The sequence below is a fragment of the Genypterus blacodes genome, unplaced genomic scaffold (assembly GCF_046128005.1).
Source record: "Genypterus blacodes isolate CSIRO-AG114 ecotype Tasmania unplaced genomic scaffold, CSIRO-AGI_Gbla_v1 ptg000093l_1, whole genome shotgun sequence".
In the NCBI taxonomy this organism is placed as follows: Eukaryota; Metazoa; Chordata; class Actinopteri; order Ophidiiformes; family Ophidiidae; genus Genypterus; species Genypterus blacodes.
In genome coordinates, this window is record NW_027466897.1 from 2,015,907 (window position 1) to 2,039,266 (window position 23,360).

General features: G+C 41.9%; 1 protein-coding gene across 1 annotated transcript in view; it reads right to left on the bottom strand.

The window, feature by feature from the left end:
- Positions 1-23,360, bottom strand: part of lrp1bb (low density lipoprotein receptor-related protein 1Bb) — a 173,737-nt gene that overhangs the window by 49,564 nt on the left and 100,813 nt on the right. The window contains exons 41-51 of the mRNA XM_076159072.1: positions 19,236-19,425; positions 13,951-14,155; positions 10,303-10,495; positions 8,367-8,492; positions 7,743-7,871; positions 7,430-7,549; positions 5,907-6,020; positions 5,358-5,507; positions 4,658-4,780; positions 1,248-1,367; positions 49-177 (exon numbers count right to left, since the gene is read on the bottom strand). Of these exons, the coding sequence (XP_076015187.1) occupies positions 49-177; positions 1,248-1,367; positions 4,658-4,780; positions 5,358-5,507; positions 5,907-6,020; positions 7,430-7,549; positions 7,743-7,871; positions 8,367-8,492; positions 10,303-10,495; positions 13,951-14,155; positions 19,236-19,425 (1,599 nt within the window). The remainder of the gene's footprint in view (positions 1-48; positions 178-1,247; positions 1,368-4,657; positions 4,781-5,357; positions 5,508-5,906; positions 6,021-7,429; positions 7,550-7,742; positions 7,872-8,366; positions 8,493-10,302; positions 10,496-13,950; positions 14,156-19,235; positions 19,426-23,360) is intronic.

Below are 23,360 nucleotides of genomic sequence, written 5' to 3' on the forward strand. Positions count from 1 at the left end.
GTCAATGAGTGTTTATAGTAAGTTTGTGTGTGGTGCAGTGTGTCTTACCGCAGCCGGCGGCGGAGAGCTCGTCGCTCCCGTCGGGACAGTCCCTCTCTCCGTCACAGAGCCAGCGTTTGGGAACACAGGCGTACGAGCCAGGGCAGCTGAACAGACCGGGTGCACAAGTCACCGAGCCTGAGAGAAGAACAGGAATCGCAACTTTAAAAAGTACACACTTTTCAAACGCCGAAAGGATACAGAGGTCAGAGGGCACCAGTGGGGAGAGGAAGGACAAGGATGATGACTGTGTTACTGTGGCTGACTGAGATGCTGTGTGCACTGAGAATCAAAAATGGTCAAGGCTCCTGAAACCGAAAATGCTTTTAACAGTCTTGGAAAATAGACTTGGAACAACAGTCTAAAGTCAAAAGTCTCATTTCAGAGCAGGGACTTCAACTATTCACTGCTCTGTCTAATCAGTCTGCGTTTGGCTTCTTTAAGCTATTATTTAATTCTTTTAGTTTTATGAAGATGAAATTAAAGTTCTCTATCGCTCAATTTGGATGTGTGTGTGTGTGTGTGTATTGTAACTTTAATACAATCATTTTTAAATTAACTTCCTTTTTTTGAGTAGTTTGTCGTATATTAATGACGGTTTTTAATGAGGTTACAGATCTGATTTTTTACGAAGCAAAACTGTCAGAATTCCATGGAGATGTTGCCAAACAATGACTAAAAGGTCAAAAACACGTACCTCAACTTTTAAGTGAGCAATATTCTTTTTCATTAAAGTAAAAAAGACCCAATGTGTAAAAAACAAAGTGTGCATAGGGAAGCAAAGGGAACAAGAACTTTTTTCAGAGGAGTTGTGCAATAGAAACCTCTGCACCGTTTCATTAATATTTCTTTGACACTGTATTACAATCCAATTATATAACCAATATTCAAAGCAACTACTCTGTTTTGATTGTAGTAGGAGTCTTCTTTTTCCCATTTGTAGAATTCATTACAGACACATCTCATTTGCCCCTTCAAAGCTGTGCCTCGGTGATGAAAAATCTATTTGCATCGGTGCCCACTCCAATCATCAGAAATGCCCGCGGCCTCATTTGTTGTCTCATTAACATTGTTTCATTTCTGTCTGTTGGTTTCTTGCTGGGTTGCTGGAGCACACACACACAGCGCTGTCACATGTAATGCACTGTTGTAGATGTGACCTTTTATAACAACGGCAAATTCTCGGTGACACTCGAAAGGGCACTAACCACAGATCTGGGCGCTCTCATCCAGGCCGTCCTCGCAGTCGTTCTCCCCGTCGCACAGCCACTGCTTGGCGATGCACTTGTTCTTTGAGCAGGCGAACTGGTTCCATAAGCATGACGAGTCTACAAGAGGGCAGCAGGAAGAGAGAGGGATTTCAACGCCGTAAATCAAACGCATAGCAACAACAGCGGCATGCCTTCATCTCTGGGATTTGCCAACCTACTCAGCGAATACCCTGAAGAAGAAAGTTTAAATAAAACACAAGTGGCTTCAATTTGCCCTTTAGCTTTCTTGTTTTCTTTGTAGTTCCTCTGCTTTGCAACACTCAAAGGAAGTTACAGTATATATCCTCTGCTGTCGTGAAAGGCTATATTCACCTCCATGGTAATTTGTTCGAGCGACAGTGTGCTGCTGCTCATATTTGACTTTAAATAGTTACAGATCCGACACATTTAAGAACAAAAACCAAGGTCTCATGGTAAACTTCAGGAGCTTTAGGAGACAAAGACTGAAATAACTGGATTGCATCATTTGTCAGGAGAAACTGTTTGATTGAATTGATCCAAACCAGGACCAAGAAAATCAATCAGTACATTTACACGCAACACCCAGAGTATTTGTCCTTAGTGGGTTCAAATACAAACTGTGATTTAGCCGCATACATCAATCAAGAATCAATGAATACAAAGAGTCAACACACGTTGAGTAAGTCAACACACTTCTACACTTACTTCATTTTGTTTTTATGATGGAAAAAGACGATTTAAAGTGCATGTAAACGTACTGAACGTTCACAAGTGTTTGACTTAGATGCCTAGCAACAGACAAACTGATAAGCTGCACCTTTATTAGTCCCACCTGGGGAAATTTCCGAATGGAGGTTTGCAAAACATTACCTCCTTTCGGGATCGAACTATAGTTATTCTTGTTGATGATGATTGCAAAAGTACAAATTTGTCTAGGCTTGTTTGGCCTTGGCAGAAATGTGCTTTAATGAGAGCTTTTAGTGCTCAAAGAAGTTGCTGTTTTTTCTCTCTCACCATTTAAGGAAGAGAACAGGAGAAAACCCTCAACTCTGCGGCTAGAGGTCACAGGAAGCAGTCGGATGTCGACTATCACAGACTTTGTGCTGATCACCGAAGAAGAGCTTTTGTGCTAAAGAGATGAGGATGAAGTGGATGTGTACATAATCTGTTCTGTCGCTGCGCTCGTGTCATTGAGCCACCCTTTCTCTCCGGGGAGTCGCTCTGCCGTCCTTTTCTCTCAGATGTCGGGGAAAGTCTGCCAGAGCTTTGATGAGATGCTGAGAGAAGGGACGGGGGTGCCTGATCGTCAGGTCAGACCACTGTGCAAAGAATTATGGGTCTTAGAAGAGGTACGGGCGGTGGGGGGGTGATGGGTGTGCGGCCGCTCACAATTGGCTGCTTTGCTTCCTGTCTGACTTTGTACATCACACCGGCTTTATCATCTTGATATGATGAAGAGATAAACATGAAATAGCTCAATTTGGAAATCACGATTATTCAGACTTTATGTATGTGCTACCCCATTTGCATTTCAAATGTGGCTGCTTCAAGCACATCAGAAAACAGTAGAAATAGTAGGCCGGCAGCACATTAAAGGTATCAAAAGAAGTCTTTCATGTCTCTCATTTTCAATAGTGTTTCAGGCAGCAGAGGAGTATATTATGCATTGTGGTGTGATAAATGAGTATTTGATCTAATCAGATGTGGAATTTGAATTTTCTGAGATGTAATGACATTTTCCTCTGCAGTCAGATTATCACTGGCTGGAGCTTTTTATATGATAATTAACTCAGAGGAATGGGAATATTGTCTATTTGTCCCCAAAAAGCTATTCAGATCTTGTCAAAGAATCACGCCATTATTCATATCAGTTCAGATGTAAGCACATTTGAAATACTGGATGTTATCGTCTCACACACAGGCGCGAATGGCGTTCTCAGATTAAGAAATGGAAATCCTGCTCGTGAGTTATGCATCTCTCTGAAAACATTCATGGCCAATTTACCAAATTCATCAGATAAATCAAAAAGCGTTGCTAATGAAACCAGAACTTCCTTCCTCGGTCTGGTTACAACTGAAATGTGAACAAAACTGTTAAACAGGGAGAGGAAACCAAAGTCAAAGACACTCGGTTACAAAGATACAGTATATTAGTTTCATGGTTGTATTTTAGTTCCACCTGTTGATACTCCATCACAGGACATTACATTACATTACAGGACATACAGACGTTGACAAATTGCCCTATGTTGCATTGCTAAAGGAAGCTGCCTGTGAAGGATCATCTGGGGGATCCAGGCAGGAAGGTGTCGGTAATGTTCTGTACCCAGATCCAGATCTCCACTTGCCTCAAAATCAAATTTTTGAGAACTTTTTGAGTCAAGACAGACAGACACAGGGAAAGCAACCAACCTTTTCGGAAGGTAAAGAAGAAAATAACTTTAAAAATGCGTGTATGTGGAAAGGAGTGGGATCAAGCAACTTCAACAAATTTACACCTGCGTTATCCGACTGAGGATGTAATTATACACACTCCATGTCTGTATGCTGGCGGCCACACTAACGGCCGACTGTTTCATGGCTTCTTAACTTTGAATAGATTCGGTCAGACCTACTGTGGAGGAGACGAAGACGAGGCGAAGAAAAGACAAGTGTGACCCCATCACGTGTAATTACCCCGTGCAGCTAAGTAGTTGCCAGTTTTCTCCTGTCTGCCTGTGACTAAGCGTATAGAGCCGCCACCACACACACACACACACACACACACACACACACACACACACACACACACACACACACACACACACACACACACACACACACACACACACACACACACACACACACACACACTTCCATGCCTGTCTAATTGGAGGGACCTTTTCTTTGTCATGGTAAGTTATACATACATTTACAAGGATCAAAGCCATGGCTGAGGGTGTTGATGTTGCCGCTGGTGAGGGAAGAGTTGCAGAGGCATGGTAATGTGGAGGCCGTTCTGATGTCAGCACGTGTGTTTGCATCTGCTGCACCCATTCACACTCACTGATGGCTCATTAATGAATGGTTAGACTGGAAGCATGTTGTTGCGTTTACATTTTAGTTGGATTTAATCAACATGTGTGATCTCCCTCCTTGTCTGAAGCCTGAGCCAGTTCGTCCCTATAAACAACTGCCTCTTCTCATTTCGTCTCGTCTCCTCCAACATGAAATCAAGACCTATTTAAATGAGGGAATCATTACGATAAATTGCTTTCATTAATTCTAAATAAATATTGTATATCTTTCCGTTGGTGCCGCTTCTCTTGCATTCCTCGCAAAAAAAGACACAGACTTTGTAGAGTATGTAGCAGATCCTCCATGTGTGGTGAGATTTGCAGGCTTACCACATTGGAATTCATCTGCTCCGTCCTCGCAGTCTTTTTGGCCGTCACATAGCCACACACTCGAGATGCAGTTCCCACTTGGACAGGCAAAGTGTCCTTCCTTGCACTTCTGCCCATGGGAAACTGGGACAAACAACAAAATGAAGTCAGCCCTTTGGGTATTAGCGATGATTGAGGTCATTATCGTTGCCTAAGCTCTCTCTGAATCGCTTAGTCCACAGTCCTAATCACCTAAGAAAACCAGATCTGTCTTAAGTCTTTTATAATTGAAGCTTGCTTCCTCAGACTGTCGCTGAATGCACATGTAGGTGTGTGAAGTGAGTGTGTGCACTTGCAGTGTGTGCAACAGAGCTGTGCCCTTTCAAGTGTAATACATCCAGGCATGGTAAAGCATCTTCTCCTGCAAATTAGGACATTAAAGTGGCATAAATCCAGATTTCTGATCCAAAACAAAGCTGTCAGGGCAGTTCAGGACCTATGAGTTTGGAACTTCGGATGCATTTTTATGTTAAGTAATGTTCAACACAAACTATAACATGAGGGAACATTGCTAAGGGCACAACATGTCCCCTTTTAAAAAGTACAATTATACAGGGAGGGACCAAAAGGCTCACCAGCGGTCTCGTACGCCGTCCCTGTAAATGCACATCTGCAGTATGAGCAAAATGTCAGCGTGTAAGAAGTGTGTGTGGGTGCTCACCCTGACATTTGGCCTCGTCAGCGTAGTCTCCACAGTCATTTGCTCCATCGCAGATCCATGAGGGGTGGATGCAGAGGGAGGTGGAGTTACAGCTGATGAAATCTTTCTCCTTCACCCCCAGCTTGTAAAAGTGAGAGCAGTCTGTGTGGTCTGAATACAAAAGGCAGCACCAGGACAACTGTCAGGCACAGTGACAAGCTTTGATGGGAATGTGTGCGGCTACGGTATCTGATCCAAGTCCCATTTAAAGCTACGAACACGTTCAAGGCTGAAGTTTCACAAACCCTAATTACAGCTATATAACGTGGAAAGCAACAATAGTGACGGGGCTCAATGGAGATGTGTGGAAATGGAGGGAGTGTATCACAGCTGTGTGTGTGGTTGTGATGTATGGTTTTAGGGCGGAGTTGTGTTCCTGTTGATGTCAGGACAGAAAGCTCAGGTCTGACTGAAAGAATAAGCACAAAGACCTGTAAAGTGAACATATACACAGTAAAGATGGCTAAATCACTAAAATGCATGCAAACACCACTGTCCAGTTCCACTTACTGCAGCTTTTTTCATCGGACGCGTCGGCACAGTCGATGACCTGGTTACACCAGGCTGAGCTCGGCACGCAGCTCCCGTCCTTACACATGGATTCTGATGAGCCACAGGTAATATCTGGCAAAGAGAAAAAGGAATTAGCATTTTGGAAAGAAGAGAACTCGGCGACCCTTCGGAGTAAAAGTCACGATAACACTTTGCTTCACACTGCCAGAGCAGAAAAGAATGGCGAGGCCCTAAAACCATTAGAATCACAACGCACTTTGTTCTGTGCAAGAGTAAAATATACGACGTATGCAATCAGCCAGCAGTGGTCGTTTTACCACGTTTCATTAAAACTATATTTCTTGCACAAAATTATGTCATAAATTGAATAATAATATAAATGAAATGATTTTTGCTGTCCCTTTAAGAGCTCCACGCACAGCTGGGGCAGGGGCAGAGTCACAGCAAGATAAGCTCCTTCCTAAAATCACCCACTGCTCTCTGGGAAGGAATACATTAATTATGAATATGCACTGTCTCCTTGCAGGCTCAGTCATGTTCATATTTTATTCTAATCTCAAATACACCTGTAGATTTCTCTCTATTATAAGCAAATTACACGGTGGAAGAGAACACATGATTGTAGCCTTTTTAAAGTGCTTACAACAATCACTTTGACCACATTGAAGGAAACTAAGTTGGACACAAAGGAGAATTCACTGCATAAATCTTGGGTTATGACATAAAATGTAAATTCAACTGGGACATACTCTGCCCCCAAGATCCCATTTGATGTATTTTTTATGAAAGCTTGGGTGTGCTTTAAGTTTCCTTCGCTGTATATTTGTGCTCCATTTCCTGGAGATGAACAGCTTTTTTCCCCTAAAAGCATTTCCACTTGGAATCTCTTCCTCGCTCGTGGATGCGAGGCTGCAAATTTCAGTCCAAACAAACCTTCTCCAGCTGAATTCACTCCTCCTCTTCTGACTGAAGGGGAGCTGATGACTGAAATCAGCTGGTGGTTACAGATGTTGTTTTCCAATAATTACAAAACACCTGCAGCATCTCGTTCCTCCATGGCACATCGCTAATTACCTCCGCCAAGGAGGTTATAGTATCGGCCATGTCTGTCTGTTTCTTTGTTTGTTTGTCTGTTAGGATAGCTCAAAAAAAGTTATTTAAGTATTTCAATGGAACTTGGTGGGCAAAACCAATTGAATTTTGGTACCGGTCAAGCAGATGGCGGCGCTCTAATTACTACTATTATGTTTTAGCCCCATTTCTGAAGTGTATCTAATAGAATCTAAATGTTTCTCCCCTGGATTCCTTGCATCGAGCCATCTGGAGTTCAAGTCCCACCCAAATATCCCGTGTTCACATTTGCGTCTGGAGCAAGTGCTCAGTTTCAGGCCTTTACATTTGTTTGCTCTGTGTGATCTTGGGGCTTCACAAAGCATCGAATCTAACGTCTTAGATGCAGTATGAGGCTACACGCAGAGACAGGCTGGACTGAATGGCATATGAAATGGCTTGTGACTCACTGCTGCAGAAAGCTTCATCAGAGTTATCCCCACAGTCATCAGTCCCATCACAGAAGCGACTGTTGGCCACACAACGCTGATTGTAGCAGGGCCTGAAACCCCTGCGGCAGCTTCTGTTGTCTGAAAGCAGTCAAATGCATCCATAGATTATAAATGACTAAATACCTTCTGCTAACTGGCAAGAAGGCACATTTTCAGTCTTTGGATGCCGATTGCTCCTGCAAGTTAGGTTTGATCATATCACAGCACATCCAGACATTTTGTTATGAGTACAATTTAAATCGACGGCAGACAAAGTAACAGCGTTTCTTACCACAATACTGCATCTTTTCATCTGACTTATCCTTGCAGTGAGCCAGTCCATCACAAGTTAGCTGGTAGTTAATGCACTCGCCGTTGCCACACTCAAACTCGGTGTGGATGTTGCAGGAGGAGTTCTTTGCTGCAGAGGAGAAAGATGGGGGATTACACATAATGCATAATGCAAGTGTGTATTTAAAAACCCCATGCATGCGGCTAAACACATGCATTTAAATATGACTTGATTTCTGTAGTCACAATTAAGTGCCATCACATATAAATATCACTTTAGAGTGACAAATCTCTTTTTTGTTTTGCTTTCCTGTTGTCTACATTCACTTTTACAACACAGTACGAATAGATTTTGATGTCAAAAACAGGTTGCTGTAGGGTTTATATAGTTTCTCTTTTTGTACTGGGCACCCTGTTTGACCTTGTGGTCAAACAGGCCCAAGGTTGCTGTTTGCGTGTGTGTATATGTGTGTGAGTGAAGAAATCAATTGCAGGGTACCAAAGATTCTGTTGAACATAACTAATCAATAAAGCGCACAATTAAGGTCAATACCTGTCGCTGAGAAGTCGTTAAAAAGGAATTGTCGTCTAGGCATAATGAAGTCTGAACCTCTTTGTGACTTACACACGCATCTGTTGTCATCTAACAGCTCACGTTCTCCACGGCAAGCACAGCTGACCCTGCCACGCGGGGTCAGCAAGCAAAGGTCACCGCAGCCTCCGTTCATGTGTCGGCACGGCGACAGCTCACCTTCAAACACAATCAAACAGAACCCATTAAGTAGAAAGACATAGTCAAAGCAGGAAAGCCCCAGGGGACGCTTTCACTCTTTCAAACGTCACCTGCCTTCCGATGTTCAATGGAAATTTTCCCTTTCTGTCATGAACACGTTCTCTTTGTCTTCCTCATCCTACTGCAATTAGTGCTTTCCTTTATGTCCCAGGGGGATTTGGAATCTCTATTGCTCATAAATCCAGAAACCAGCTTTTGCCTGATGTTTGTTGTTGTTGTTGCTGATGTGTGAGATAGCTGAAAAAGTTCTGAAAATTCCATTATAGTTGAGCTGCAAATGTCTTGTTGTGATGTCACGTGGCAAAACGTGATGGGGCATGACGGGATATGGTTATCCACAGCAGCGCTTAGCCCAAATACCCACAGGAATAAGAAATACATCATTAAACAACAAAATAGGGCTAGATATTCAAGGAACATTACCAATGCCTCTTTTGTGAGATGTGTTTTTTCCCTTTAGTAAGCATGTGTCTGATTTTAGCATGAAAGGCTCCCCACTGGGCATCCAACCACACAAATAAGAGGTCAGTTCTGTCTATAAAGTGCTGTGCAAGTACTCACCACAGGCAGTAACCTCGTGTTCACTGATGGGTAAGAACTTATTACAATCCAATATTAGAACACAGAGTTTTGCCTTTTTTTGCCTGCGGTTCTTGGTGAAACAGCATCAAACAACACAGATCGCTTGACCAAATTGTGGACGCGACCCCAGACAGAAAATGAAAGTAGTGGGTCAGGGCTCATAAAAAGAGGTTTAGTTTTCAAAGACAAATACAGGCATTGTGGACCTTCTGTTATTAACTGCCCTGCAGCCAAAAGCATCTTATTCATGAGAGAGGAAAGCATTTCTCTATTCTTCAGAGCTCAGGTAAAGTCGATTCGTGATGCATTATTAAAAAAGGACAAAGGATTTTGATCGTTTCACATTTGGTAGTAGTTTTAAGATGATCAAATCTTAGAGATGACAGCCCACAAGACAATATATACAGATAAAATAAATAGCTTTTGGTCACAACCCATAATAACAGATCATAATCACTAAGAGAAATCTGATCCGGAGCAAAAGGGACTTTAGCATAGACAACAAACAGAAGCATTGCGTGTGTTGTTGCACTTTGCTGCAACCGCACAACAAACAACAAGAAAGAAGGAATGCAAAAAGTCATGGGGATGACATGAAAAGGGACAGATCATCAGAAGGCCAAATGATCTTGTACTGTGTGCCTGCTTTGAGCTGACGCAGGTCATAAGCAGTGATTATTTCTCATGTGGAGATAAACGAGGCCCATAGTTGCTCTCGGCAGCAGAGTCAAACCAGAGGGACCCGCTAAAGCCTTTTTGCATTTGTCCTACTTGGAAATGAAACTATATCCCACACTTCAGAGACTCCCTCAACGGCATACAGTACGTTTTTATTAATTACTTCCAAAAGTTAACTTTCTAGCCATTTTAAATAAGAGCACCTTTGCCAAGTGGCAATGAAAAACAAAGCTGAAACTGCAAACAGCCTCATAGATTGAACTTAAACAAGGAAATGCATCCAACCTTGTGCATTACAAGCGGTAAAGACCAGGAAGTGCATCAGGCAATATATTTATTTGGTACATTTGTCCTGAATGACATCAGTCTAATAAATATGCATATGTATAAACATATGGCCGTCAGCACACAAACCCACAAGCCTGCAAACACAAACATTTGCACAAACAACACAGCCATCGGTAATCTCATCTCAGCTCATCTCATCTCCAGAGGCTGGAATACTCACAGCTGTTTGTGTCGCTGGACACAGCGATGATCCCCATTGGTTGATGGGGCAGATCTGCTCGAAGTACCTTGGTGTCGCCACCTGTGTACTTGTTGGATCGCAGCACAGCCCTGCGGGTCCAGTCCGACCAGAAGAGGTAGTCTCCATAAATAGCCAGTCCAAAGAAGTTTCCAGGCCCTGATTTAATTATGGCCTATGAAATAAAGTAGAATTTACAATAATCACTTGATTTGGAGATCAGCTGATGCCTCATACAAACTCATTTTCAACAGTATAGTTACTAAACTAAACAATAACAACAACAATAATAATAGTTCCTTTTTTTAAATCGATACATATGTGAACATATAGACAGTTCATTCAAATGATACTATTATTGAATGATCTGTCGCACCTGGAAAAACTCAATCAAAATAATAAAAATCTAACTATGAAATAGTCAATACAACCAAAATGTATAATAATATCATTAAATGTACCTCCAAGCACATGACCGTGTCTATTGTGAGAGATGACACAGCTTTAATAACACACCATAAATCATTAAAACATTATATACCTCATTTTTGAAAATATGGTTAGAGGATTCATCAACAGAATTTTGAGCTGAGCCCTAAATGGGGCATGACAAATTTTACACTCATTAATCAACATATCACTCTTGCCGCCCACATGACTGCTTAACCCAGATGTTGGGGGAGTAAATGACGGCGTCATTGGCAGGGAGGCAGGAATCCATCAGATGCCTCCTTTTGGGAGCTCGGGGGGAGGCTGCAGGCTTCCAGCGGCTCTGTGCTCTCAGCCATTAGTGCGACAGGCTTGTAAGCAACATCACATTAGCCCTGTGCCATAGAGGGATTAATAGGACAGGTGTTGATTAAAGGAGCTCAGCGTGTGGAAGTAACAACTGGCCATCAGCAAAGAGAGAGAGGCAGTCAGAGAGGGAGGATAGAGTGCCAGATGGGGAATGACGGAACATATTGATGGGAAATTAGATTTGGGAGACATTAGGTTTACAACCAGCAGGACATACGCTTTAACGCATACTGCCCAGAGCACATACAGCCAGCCATTTTCATATTTTTGTGCCAAACATATTGGCAAACGTTTTTTACGGATACATTTCAAAGAGTCCTTCGAGATTCTTTTCGATTGCTACTTCAAAAGCACCACCAGACAGCACAAAAGACCATTTCAGCAAACCCCTCCTGATGCCTCCTGATGGGTTTGCGAGAAGGTACCGGAAAATCTTATTCTGCACAGTTATTTGCATGAGCAATGAATTGCTGGTGAATGGTAATGCTACAAGTAGGAATAAAGCACACATGCACACACGCATCACACACTTGTCATTCACTCTGTCACAATTAAGTCACAGGTTGTCTTACATTACGGGGGGCACTGTTTCACTTGTCGATCTCTCACCACCCTCTTGGACTTACGACAAAGATTTCATCGCAGTTCTTGATTGCTTACTTGTTATCCCTGACAGTTCAAAATCACACGCCCACAGACCACACGGCTGATGTAGAAATCAAATGACACTACCCATTCTCCCGGGTCTCTCAATATTCTCTTCTCTACAGAGTAAAAAGGGCAACCTGCTGACATCTCCCCCTAACACGTACTCCATTGCCCTCTGTGAAGAGCGTTGTCATTAAAGAAGGCAGCTCTGCACAGAGGAGTGCGCTCTTTCTGCTCTCCGTCTCCAGCCACACTGTCTGCATGTAATGACAGTGCTGCCCTAAATGACAATCCACTGTCATATAAAGCCCAACCTCAACACCTCAACAAACACTTCTGCTTGACTTAAGTCCAGCAGGATAAATACTACTTCCATACTGTCTGCATATTTCTTCTCCGCATTAAATACATGGATTTTTTTTAGGAGTAATACATCTGGAACATTCATATTGAACATTGCTCAGTATGTCTTGATTTAGCAGATAAAAAGTGAGACTGACAACTGTAACATCAATAAATAAATACAACAACAAAGGTATTTACATCATAACTTCACAATCAATAATGGAACTAAAATGTGTTACTAGTTGTTGTTATTGTTGTTGCTTTATTCATGGGGGTCATGAGGTGCTAATTTCAGGTCAGGGGTGCTAAAGGCTATAGCTCTCGGGTGGAGGACATTCTCTGGGTAAGGAGAGTAACTATCCTCTTACCTTTTTCCCAGTGCTACAGCTACTAATTGGACAGACTTTCTTCTTGTTGCTTGTGATCAATTACACAGTATATAAGACATGATATAACCCCTTTTGATCAACAACAACAACAAAACGATGAGGAGTTAGATGACAGAGACAAGAAGGATCTGTGCACATAATGGATGGGATGTCCTACAAATACCACTACTCCAGCTTGGCTAAGTTGCCTATCAGTTCCTCTTTAATTTACACATTTTAATTGGAATGGAAAATCTGCACCCACAGGGATGTCAATGCAAAGCCTTCATTAGCATGACTAGACTGCAGCAAGGGCAGCTGGGAGCCCAAAGGTGAGGACGATGTGAGCCTTTCGACCCGCTCGGCAAACGTATGGGTAACTAATTGAGATGGGCCAAGGTGCCGAGCTGCAGAGGTCATGTCAAAGGCAAATTGAAATCCACAGCAAAAAAGAAGACAGCGTTCCGTAATCCTTTACACACCAGGGATTCCAAAGCTACATCTCCGGTATGGATTTTCGTGATAGAACACATTATGCATGCAACAAAATGAGAACTCCTCTCACTTTGTTATTTTGACTTTAGCAAGGAAATTAAGTCTGTGATTAAGTAAAGCATCAGTAAAGAAATTTGAGGAAGAACATCAGGAGGAAATTCAGATCCTATTTCCTGTATGGAAGCTTGCATCCCCAGGAGCTCCGTGGAGATGGAAGATTATATGGCAGACGGCGAATTGGTTCATTACAGATGAAAAGGGCAGATCAATTTAGCATTCTGTCTGAGCATGTGCACATTGTTTGCCACAAATATCATAATCAAATATCTGTATTATAGAGAGCAAGATGTGGGGCACTGGGTTTTGCTCATTACAATTTTTTCGAATTTCTAAGGGTATGATCCTAAATGCTAAACTTTAATTAAAGCTGGGTCTACTCCTTCACATTTAGAGCAATTAAATAGAATGATTAAAATTTAATTTCAACAATTTATTAATATCATTCTTTAATTGCTGATTTTAAGATATAAACCTTTTTTCCTAGATTCATTTAATCTAATTCATTATGTTTTACCAATAACAGAATGTCACTGCTGCCTTCTTTATACTGTGAGTACAAATCACAAAACATGGGGTTTAAGTTCCACTGCCCGATACTAAGCAACCCTACCAATATGTTTTGTGCCCTTTTTCAAATGGCAATTGTAGCCAATCCTGTGATGTTTCCAACATGTCAGTGTGGCCAACCATGGAGACGGACACTGAGAAAAGATTCCCCCTCAATTTGAGTTGCTACTATGTTGTGCCAAACATCAGTAATGTAATACTTACTCAGGGTACTTTGTCCACAAATACAAAGAATAATGTGAACATAAATCTTCTACCAACATCATGAAGGAGTATTTGAATATCAGAGCAAGAGGGGCCATACATTGAATTGTTTAGGATGCATTGCTGCTAATGTTTTCATACTCACATATCTGTTGGAGCCATCAAAGTCACATCTCTCAATCCTGCCCAGGCCTCCATCTGAGAAGTACAGCTTCTCTGCTTTGTGGTCAATGGTGAGTCCATTGGGTGTCAGGATGTCCGAGCCGATGATAATCCTGATGTTCTTGCCGGCTAAGGTGGATCTCATGATGCTGGGCCTCTGCTCATTCCAGTTGGTCCAAAACATCAGGCTGAAATGTGCAGTGAACAAGCAAAGAATTTTGATTACAAACAAATTACTCCCACGTCTCCCCCACAAGCAACATTTCACTCTTGTGCCTCCATAAATTCACACCGACTCAGCAAGGGGTACAAAACAAATAAATGTGGGCTGAAAATTGAATCTAGAAACAGTGGCGGTGGCTTTTTAATAGAGCTGCAATTGTGAGATATCAGGCTTTTCTTTACCAGGGGAAACAAACAGTAATGCAGAAGGAAACTTATTCATCCCCGCTTTAAATTGCTGTAGGTGGCAGCAGCAGTGTCATTCAGTTATCACCGTGTATTTCTAAGAATATGAAAAACACTGATTATAATAACTGTGGGGTAAATAAATGAAAGATTTATATCTCGGGTTATAGGTTTTGGAAGATGGACTGAACAATAATCAATGTATATATAATAATTCAATCCGCAGCTGTGATGATGAATCACAGACGAGCAGGATGCGTTTTCCATTAGCTTTAAAAAAAATCACGTTTTAGCCTTTGGGCTCATGCAGGATTACATAATAAAGTCATTGACGTTCACTCTTGTGGCTTACCAAGGATTCCACTCAGATGCCAAAGCCAGGAAGTGCTAATTAATCACTTCAGCTGAAATTCCAATTATCAGACAGTATTTGTGGAGTGGGACGGAAGATTGGGGGATAAAGTCTAAGGTCAAAAATGTAATATGGTTGGTACAGCACAGGAGTAAAACACTCTTTACAGACTGCTCAGTGTAACATTATCATACCCATGAATATGCAAATGTCACATCTGAGCTAGATGTAACAGGAACTTGACGTGCAGTTTAATAGAAAAAAACCCCAAACACCTTTTCTGTAACTTTTTTTTCTTTTTCATTCAGCACAGCAGCATCTCCTGCATTAATGCATTAGAGCCTTGGTACTAAATGAGTCTTAACTAAAGCTGAAATTAAACAATTTGGTAGTGAATGAAAAAGATGCTTTTTATGGAGCCATAACGGTGAAAAGATTCATTGTTACCGGTGCATTATCACATCACAAATATGATAGATAGACACCAACAAAGGGACGCTGATAATTACCAATGCTTGAATGCTATGTTGAATAATAGATAAAAGGCATGCTTGGATTCAATACGATTGCAATGTGAGAGACAGTCTGTCTCAGCACTGAAGCTAGAGGACATGAGCCCACTAATCGAGCGCTAAGTGCAAAGATCCATAAAGTTCCATTATCTCCACAGCCCTAAAAAGTAAAAGCATTTGTCTCTGTCCTCTGGTTCTAATAAAGTATCTTCTTTCTTATAGCCCTACGAGCATAGCCAATGCTGAGAACTTCCAGATGATTATACATATAAATAGATATAAGATGGCGAAGATAATGGAGAACTGAATTTATTACAACTGCACTGCATCAAACTGAATTAGTTCACGCGGTCGGCTGTGTTGTTTCAGTCTCTGCTTCTTCTGCTGAAGGAGCAACACATCTAAACTCAACAATTAGAAAGAATTCTCCATCTTCCAAGCACATTGTATCATTCCCTGTTGCGTTTGCCTTTTTTGGCTGCTAGATTTACTACATAAGCATCGTTGTAAGACTGAAGCAAGTTTCCTTTTCTTCACAATATCTGTGATTTTACAAAGATTTCTCAACTAAACTCAGGGGAACAGATACAGCAGACACATTAGAATTAACTGAATGAGTACCCAAAGAGTCAGAAAACCCAATCAAATGCGGTCACGGGAGATGAAGAACTGAGCTTGACATTCCTAAAAATAGATATAAAAAGGAATATAACGTGCCAGCCGAATGTTCGCTCCGATTTGACAATGGCCAGTGGAACAATACTCTTTTCAACCATTGGAGAGATGAATAATCCACCACCTGCTGCTGGTCCACACACCTCAGATTTACTAAGCCGTTTGTGCCTGGTTTCTGATGCGATCCGAGACCCGGAGCAGCATGTTATTCTTCAAAGAGGAGCTCAGCCTGGAAGCATTTTGCCTGTCACCTGATGCATGCTGGGTTTTAAGCATTGAACCCTGTCACTCTCCTTTGTGCGCAGCGGGTGCATTTCAGAGACGATCCTCTAAATGTCCCAAGGTTCATGCAATTTGCAAGGGCCGGCGTCACATGGAAATTCTCTGCCTTAATATAGTCGCAGAACATTTGTCAAAGATTGGTTTGACCTGTGCCCTAATTATATTTCAGAATCTTGATACTTCATTAATGAGTACTGCCATGCAACTGCACCCCATTAGCATTTTTCCTGAGCTTACCGTTCTCAAACAAATCCCACCTTTTACCTGCCCCTACTGAGCTCTTCTTCACCCATAAATTGCGAGCGATGGAGACAGTCCCGGCAGATGATTGCGTAATGAGCTTCAGCCTTGATAAATCCACCGCTAATCCTATGCATATTGCTCGCACAAATTGAATGAAACGCGCACAAGAAGTTCACCCTTTTTAACATTCAAGCACAACCTAGTACTGACTGTTCTACCTGCTTCTGGTGTGGCGACACTGTTGCCTTCAGGGACAAAATGACTAAAATTAGGGTAATTTCTTCACATATTCAGCACAGAAAATTTGCCCTGTTGTAATTCATTTCTCCACAAGAGAAATGTGCTAGCCAGACTTTTGTTAACTATTCACTATATAACTCTGTCTGGGGAGTGGTATATATATATATATAAAGTGTAGAAGTATATAATAAAGTGTATCCTGCAAAATGATATCATCCCATGTAATCCGCGAACGTCCTCGGCTCAAGGAGATTTTTAGTCTTTCATCCCACGCAACAAAACACCTATTTCAATTAAATCTTGGTTGAAAGGTTTGAGAGATACAGGGAGAGGCTATTAGTGCTCTACTTAAACTGCCTCAAGACCTTTTTATCTGAACAAGGATTTCTTTATTTGTCTGAGTATCAATTAATCACAGAGAGCCAACATTGCCTGTATATGCGGTGTGCTCCAAAGCTCAATAATTGGCTTTGTGCTGTTTAGTTTTCCAATCCTATATCTGACAGCTTCCCCCACAGAGCTCTAGTCACAGTAGAGCGCTGGATAGTAAGTCAGCATAAAAGTGCCAGTGGGTTTATTCCATTTCTCAGAGATCTTCACAGGTTGGACCCAATCTATTGGAAATCTATCAGAAACTGACAGACCTAGACCTAGCAGGACGGAACCCAGAACTGATCTGGAATTGACCCCAGGTCCATAATTAGACCTGATTCAAATCCAATAAGAGAAAAACTAACTGAAACGGACAAAGAACAACTCTGGCAGTAGTATGATGGTCCACCAGCTGACGAGTAGCAGCAAAAGCATCGGACCGTACCCAGACCTGATTAGACTGAATATAATATGGCCCTGGATTCCTGCAGTGATGGGTTGGATCCCTGTTGCTGGTCACATAGAGGACCTAAAAATCGGGATGAGTTAGTGAACAGAACGATTCTTGTCCTTGGAAAGAAACTGCATTTGTATATGTCTGAAACTAAAGACTACATGCTGCTACCAAAGCCACAAAGGGATACTGGAGGACCATCATTTGAATATGCAGCGATGCAAGACGAACACACTACTGGGATTTATAGCCAACATCAAAGTTTTGGAATGAGATTAATGGAGCAATGCTGTTTGATAAGAATATCACTCTCTGTCTCGACTGTGACATGACACAACTTCTTCTGAGTGATTTGTTTGATACATTGTTAAATATTCAATATATCCTCCAAATTCTCCCGATTTATGGCTTGATGGCACTGCCAACCTCGTGCTTGCTGTCAATAAACCCGTCGGAGATTGAATCTGCAGCTACAGTGTGTGTGGGCAGGGGTTAGGATCGGTCAACTGGTTTGCTTGAAACCAATTATCTGCAAACTTACTATCTAATTTCATTTTTTTTTGCAGACAGCCGCCTATATACAGTATGTCTATTACGCCCGGTTGTCAGGGCCTGTAGATTCCATCACCATGACATTTTGTGAACAATTTGTCCCCCAGTATGGGATGGAGTCTATCTCCGTCTAGCATACAGAGTCAAGGTACATTGTTAGACTAGCACACATGCGACATTTACACAAACAACTGCATCCACACGTGCAGGCACATTAGGGACACAGTGACACAGCGAAGATTAGCAACCTTAACTCAAAAGATTTGAATGTTGCTCAACTGGCGAGAAACTAGATTTACTCTTAGATTCTGATATTAAATTTGAACAGGACGTTGAAATTGTAGCTAAACCTGCCCTCTGTTCTGCTTAGAAACATTGCAAAGGCCAGGACCATCATTCCCTCTCGAGTGTTGTGAAATACTAAGGAATGCTTTTATCAAAAGCCACAGTGCAATTTCTGGTCTCCCACAAAAGACAGAAGCTCTGCCGTTGCTTCAGAATTGAAGGACCAAAGTACCTTGAAAATCATCACTCACCCCCTTTAAATCTGAATAGGTTTCCCATTTCCTTTTCCATCCTTTCATAAATTTCTGCCTACATCAACCAGAACCAAAAGCTTTGCTGATGCAGTCTTTAGTTTTCAAAAGCTTTCCAGTATAACACTCTCTCAATTGACCTTCAAAGTAGCTTAAAAAGAAGAAACATGTCTTTTCTTGAAATGGGATATGGAGTGACTGACCTTTTCATAGTACACACTGATTGATAAACAGATTAGGTGAATAAAGCTGTAGTCCTAGATAGCAGCCAGCGAGGACACAATCACTCCATTCCATGCCATGTTTGTCCATCTGTTACCTCTTGAGTACATCTGAGACTTTTAAGTTAGTATTTAGCAGGCTCAGCATTTATCAATCAGTCCCTTCCAGTAATAGACATTGATATGACATTATAATGCTATTGTTACATTATCTTCACGCTCATCTTTCTCTCTTGTGTTGGTAATCTGTGCTTCTTTCTTTTTATTTCCCTGCTCATGTGATCTGATTTTATGTCCTACTTTATTCCACGTTTAAGCACAATGAAAAGCACTGAATTAACGGTGCAGCATAAATATTGACTGAGAGAGACATAGAGATTGAAGAATAGAAGCATTTCAGAGATTTAGTGCATCTACTTACTTCTGGCACTCATCCAGGGCCAGGACATGCGGGTGGTCTTCCTCCGACAGGGTAACAACGGCCTGTCGGCTGAAGGCGCCGACTCGCTTTTGGTCCACAGTTTGCCTGGAGATGGTGGAGGACGTGGAGCTGGTCCAGTACAGAGTGTCCCAGGCACGGTGGTACGCCAGGCCCTCCACTGAACCCACATCTACAAGAACAACACATGAGACTGGCAATGAAAACACACTCAGGCACACTTGCAGCTGCTCCAGACAAGAACTAATTGTCGGATATACATCAGTCAAAGGCCTGCGATTGTTGTTGTACGCCACACAATTGAGGAGATTATGACTGAAACCAAAACAGATTCAGGGTTTGTTTTCCTATTTCCTGTTTTGGGATGGTTTGAGTGGCTTAGTCAAGCTTTGCGCGAGGACCGTGAACGACTCAACAGATGGTCTACTTCAGAGCCCGTTGTCCATGTCAGGCTTGAATCTGTGGATCTTTATTTTGGTCCTCAACTATCACTGAACGGCAATGTGTCCATTTAATCAGCAAATCAGGTATAGGTAGAGCAGGAATAGATGGGAGATAAGCTTGAATACCTTTGTCTAAATCATATTTTAGGGGCTGCAATAAAGTATCAATCACTCACTGCGACATGTCAGATGCGGAAATATAGAAAAATTATCATATTTACATTTATATTTATAAATATATCCATCTTATGCATGACCTATGTGTAGTGAAACTCCTCCCCCCCCATTTCTTTTTCAGTTATATCCCTGCGAGCTGTCAAGTATATTTTATTTTACGTACAAAGTGGGACATTGCTCGTAACAGATGGCAGTCTGGAATGATGTTAGAATTGAGATTTTGTTTCCCTGGTGATTGACTGGGAACCTTCATGCCTCACTTCACGGCGAAAACAGCTATTTGTTGATGCCAAACACACCCTGACGTGGTGGATGTTTTTATCTGGAACTACTTTCTAAAACGCTGCATAGGAAAAAAAAAGCCCTTTGCAAGAATGTGAGTGACAGACAGGAAGCCCCCTGCAGAGAGACGCTGACATCACTTCATGCCGGATTCGTGTTCAAATATACATTTATTTATATTTTTTTCTAGCAATGGTTCAATAATTTACCTATCAAATATAATTGACACTGTTTCTGTGTTGCTCCTGTGTTGATTAGAGATCAAAACAACTTAGCTGCCTCACACTTCCCTTTCAAGATGTTTCCCATGGTGATTATTTGTCTGTCAGTCACTCGTATGTCTTGTTTGTTGATTTTGTTTGTTGAGTGCAATGATCCCGAAACAGGAACGTCTACGTTATCAAAGAACTTGTGGAGGATGTTTGATAGTTATGAGTAAGTGGTAATCAATGGAGAAACGGATTGCTTATCCCCACGTTCCCTGTATTCACGGGTGTGAACTGGAAAAAGCCAGGGAAGAAAACACGTCTGTAAAGCCAGCTGCCAGTAATGGGATATACATGTATGTCTAATACATTATGAAGCCCATAATATGTTTGTCAAAGAGATGGATTGGATCTATTATGAATTTGGACAGAGCACCTGCACGAGTAATTATGTGTTTGTGCATTCAAATCTGCATTTGTTCATGCTTGGCACGTTTTAAAGCACAAACAAGTTCACACAGAGCATTTTACACTCACTGAAGGAAGTATATTTGTGACGAGCATATCCTGTAAGTTCACACACTCACGAAGGGCAAAAGATTGCCAATACGTCAAGTGCGTCTCCACTGCCTGGTTACGGGTGTCTGTTCTTCTATAGCCATAACGATGACAAGAAAAATCTAGCGAAGATGAATAAAAAATAATTTTTTACAGTGTCCCATTATTCACACAACATCTGTGCCTAGCTCTTGGCAGTGATCTCATCGTCTTCACTCAAATCTTCCTCTCTAAGTCCTTCATCATCTGTGAATGCGGTCTCTAATTTGTCTTAATGGCGAACATGTGGCCAGTGCTGGAGATATGGGCTGTATCCGCTCATTGAAAAAGCCATAAAGCAAACTCCAGAATACTTAAGACACTACCTGAGTCAGCCGATCACTAATTAATAGTTTGCAATAAAAGGCGTCTGGCAGCATAGAGTCTCGCAAAAATTGTTGGCGGGGCCAGGGAGTAATTAATGGAGGATGTGGAGTTTAATTATGGAAATATGGATGATTAACATCTTCACCTTTCCTCAATGACGGAGCTCAGACTCAAAGTTTGGGAGTGAAAGAGAGAAGAAGCTCATCGTTTATCTGCAGGGTCACTCAGTCTAAGTGATTCTATAAAGAAACGTACAGACAGGATGCATTTCTATGGGCGATGTTCAAGACATGTCCACTAAATTACACTTTAAACACCCCATTTGAAAAGTACAGCTAGTTACCCAAAGGTTAACATCTTGTCTAATAGGCGATTCATCTACATTTCTATAGGCGTCAAAACATGTCCTATGATATTACACAATACAAAAGCATATACTGTATCCTCAGATGAAACATTCTCTTCAACACTTTGAGTTTCCACCTTCTGAGTGCAAGGTGTAAAAACCCAACTGTCACACTCAACACACTCTAATACCCGCTCATTTCTAGAAGTTAATAAGTACGAACAAAAAGTGCCTCTGGTGGTTTGGGCGAGGGTCTGGGGATGGGGGTGGTGGTGGTGGGGTCGGGAGTGAGGGGGTTGTGGATCAGTAACACCCTGCCAGTCTCCGGGTGTTGGCAGGTGGGGGGGGGATGGGGGTTGTGAGCCGCACTCCCCTGTGGATGGCAGAGGATGCTGGCTGAGCAGAACAAAGGCTTTAGCTGTTCATCTGACTCCAGTCATGCTTATCAACACAGACTGGCTGAGCTTTAGAGAAGGAATAGAGTAGGACTGATCCCATCGTTCCATCTGTCATCATCGGTGCGTGAAAAGCTTCCAAAAATAGGTATGATAGAGCATCCATTCAGTGTTAAGATGGGGAACAAGGTCTTCTAATGGGTATGCTGTTATCTAAAATGGCCTCTTGAACTGTGCTGGTTTTATCCTGGGCCAAATGCATTAGAGTTGAAACTAAAAGTGTGTCTATGGACCGAACATTTCTCAGAATCAAAGGGGCCACAAACTATGATGCACTAATGCCAATTCATAATTCAACATGACCTTGTATAGAGGACCAACTGTTTACATGCAGTGAAAATTAAGTGCAATGATATTCTTGATCTTTGTTATTTATGTTACTCTGACAGCTAAACTAATCTCACAAACGTAGAAATTTAGCAGTTAGACCTAGAAAAACAACTTTACATGTGTAAATTAACATTCCATGTTGAGGAAACGTACAAACAGACAATAACGTGTTTGGATTTAGCACAGGACCGGTGTGACATCATGCATCTTTGCAGTCACAGCACAGGATGATAGATTGATCCTTTGGCTGTTATGCTTGGCTCATCGTTTGGCGCGGTTAGGGAAATGAAAAATCAAGTATCTATCTGTTCAACAGCATTCAAAGGCTGCTGACAGGGCTGTCGTCATCATTCACGAATCAGAATGTTTACAAAAATGAATGATGCAGCAGCAGCAGCAGCGATGTTTCCTACGCGCACACACACACACACACACACACACACACACAAAACAACAACCTGCAACAAGTGCTGAAGTCCTTCATTTGTACCTTTCAGTTACAATACACACATTGTGGATCTTTACCGTACCCTGTGCGTGTGGGTTGTCTCAGGTGCTAAATGTGTGAATGCAGGTTTCAGATATGGACCACACAAACACACACAATGCATCCCTTGGTGGGACTTGAGACGATTGGCTCAAAGAACTAAAACAACAAAAGCCAACACGTGAAGAAGAAATGCATACGTCACTGTTAACGTCAGTCTGGGCAAATGCGATGTGTGTGTGTACGCTGTGTTCTGAGCAAGGTCATCCCATATAATTACAACCGCAGCGGAAATGGTGCAAATCCTGCCCCACACTGAGCCCAATCATACTCAGAACCATCAGGGGGTGCTGTGCTGGTGCAGCGAATAACACGTGAATGAAATTAAATAAGAACATTAACGGTACCGTCTCTGCACACGCACAGCACGTCTCCCTCAATAACAAACGGGAGGCTC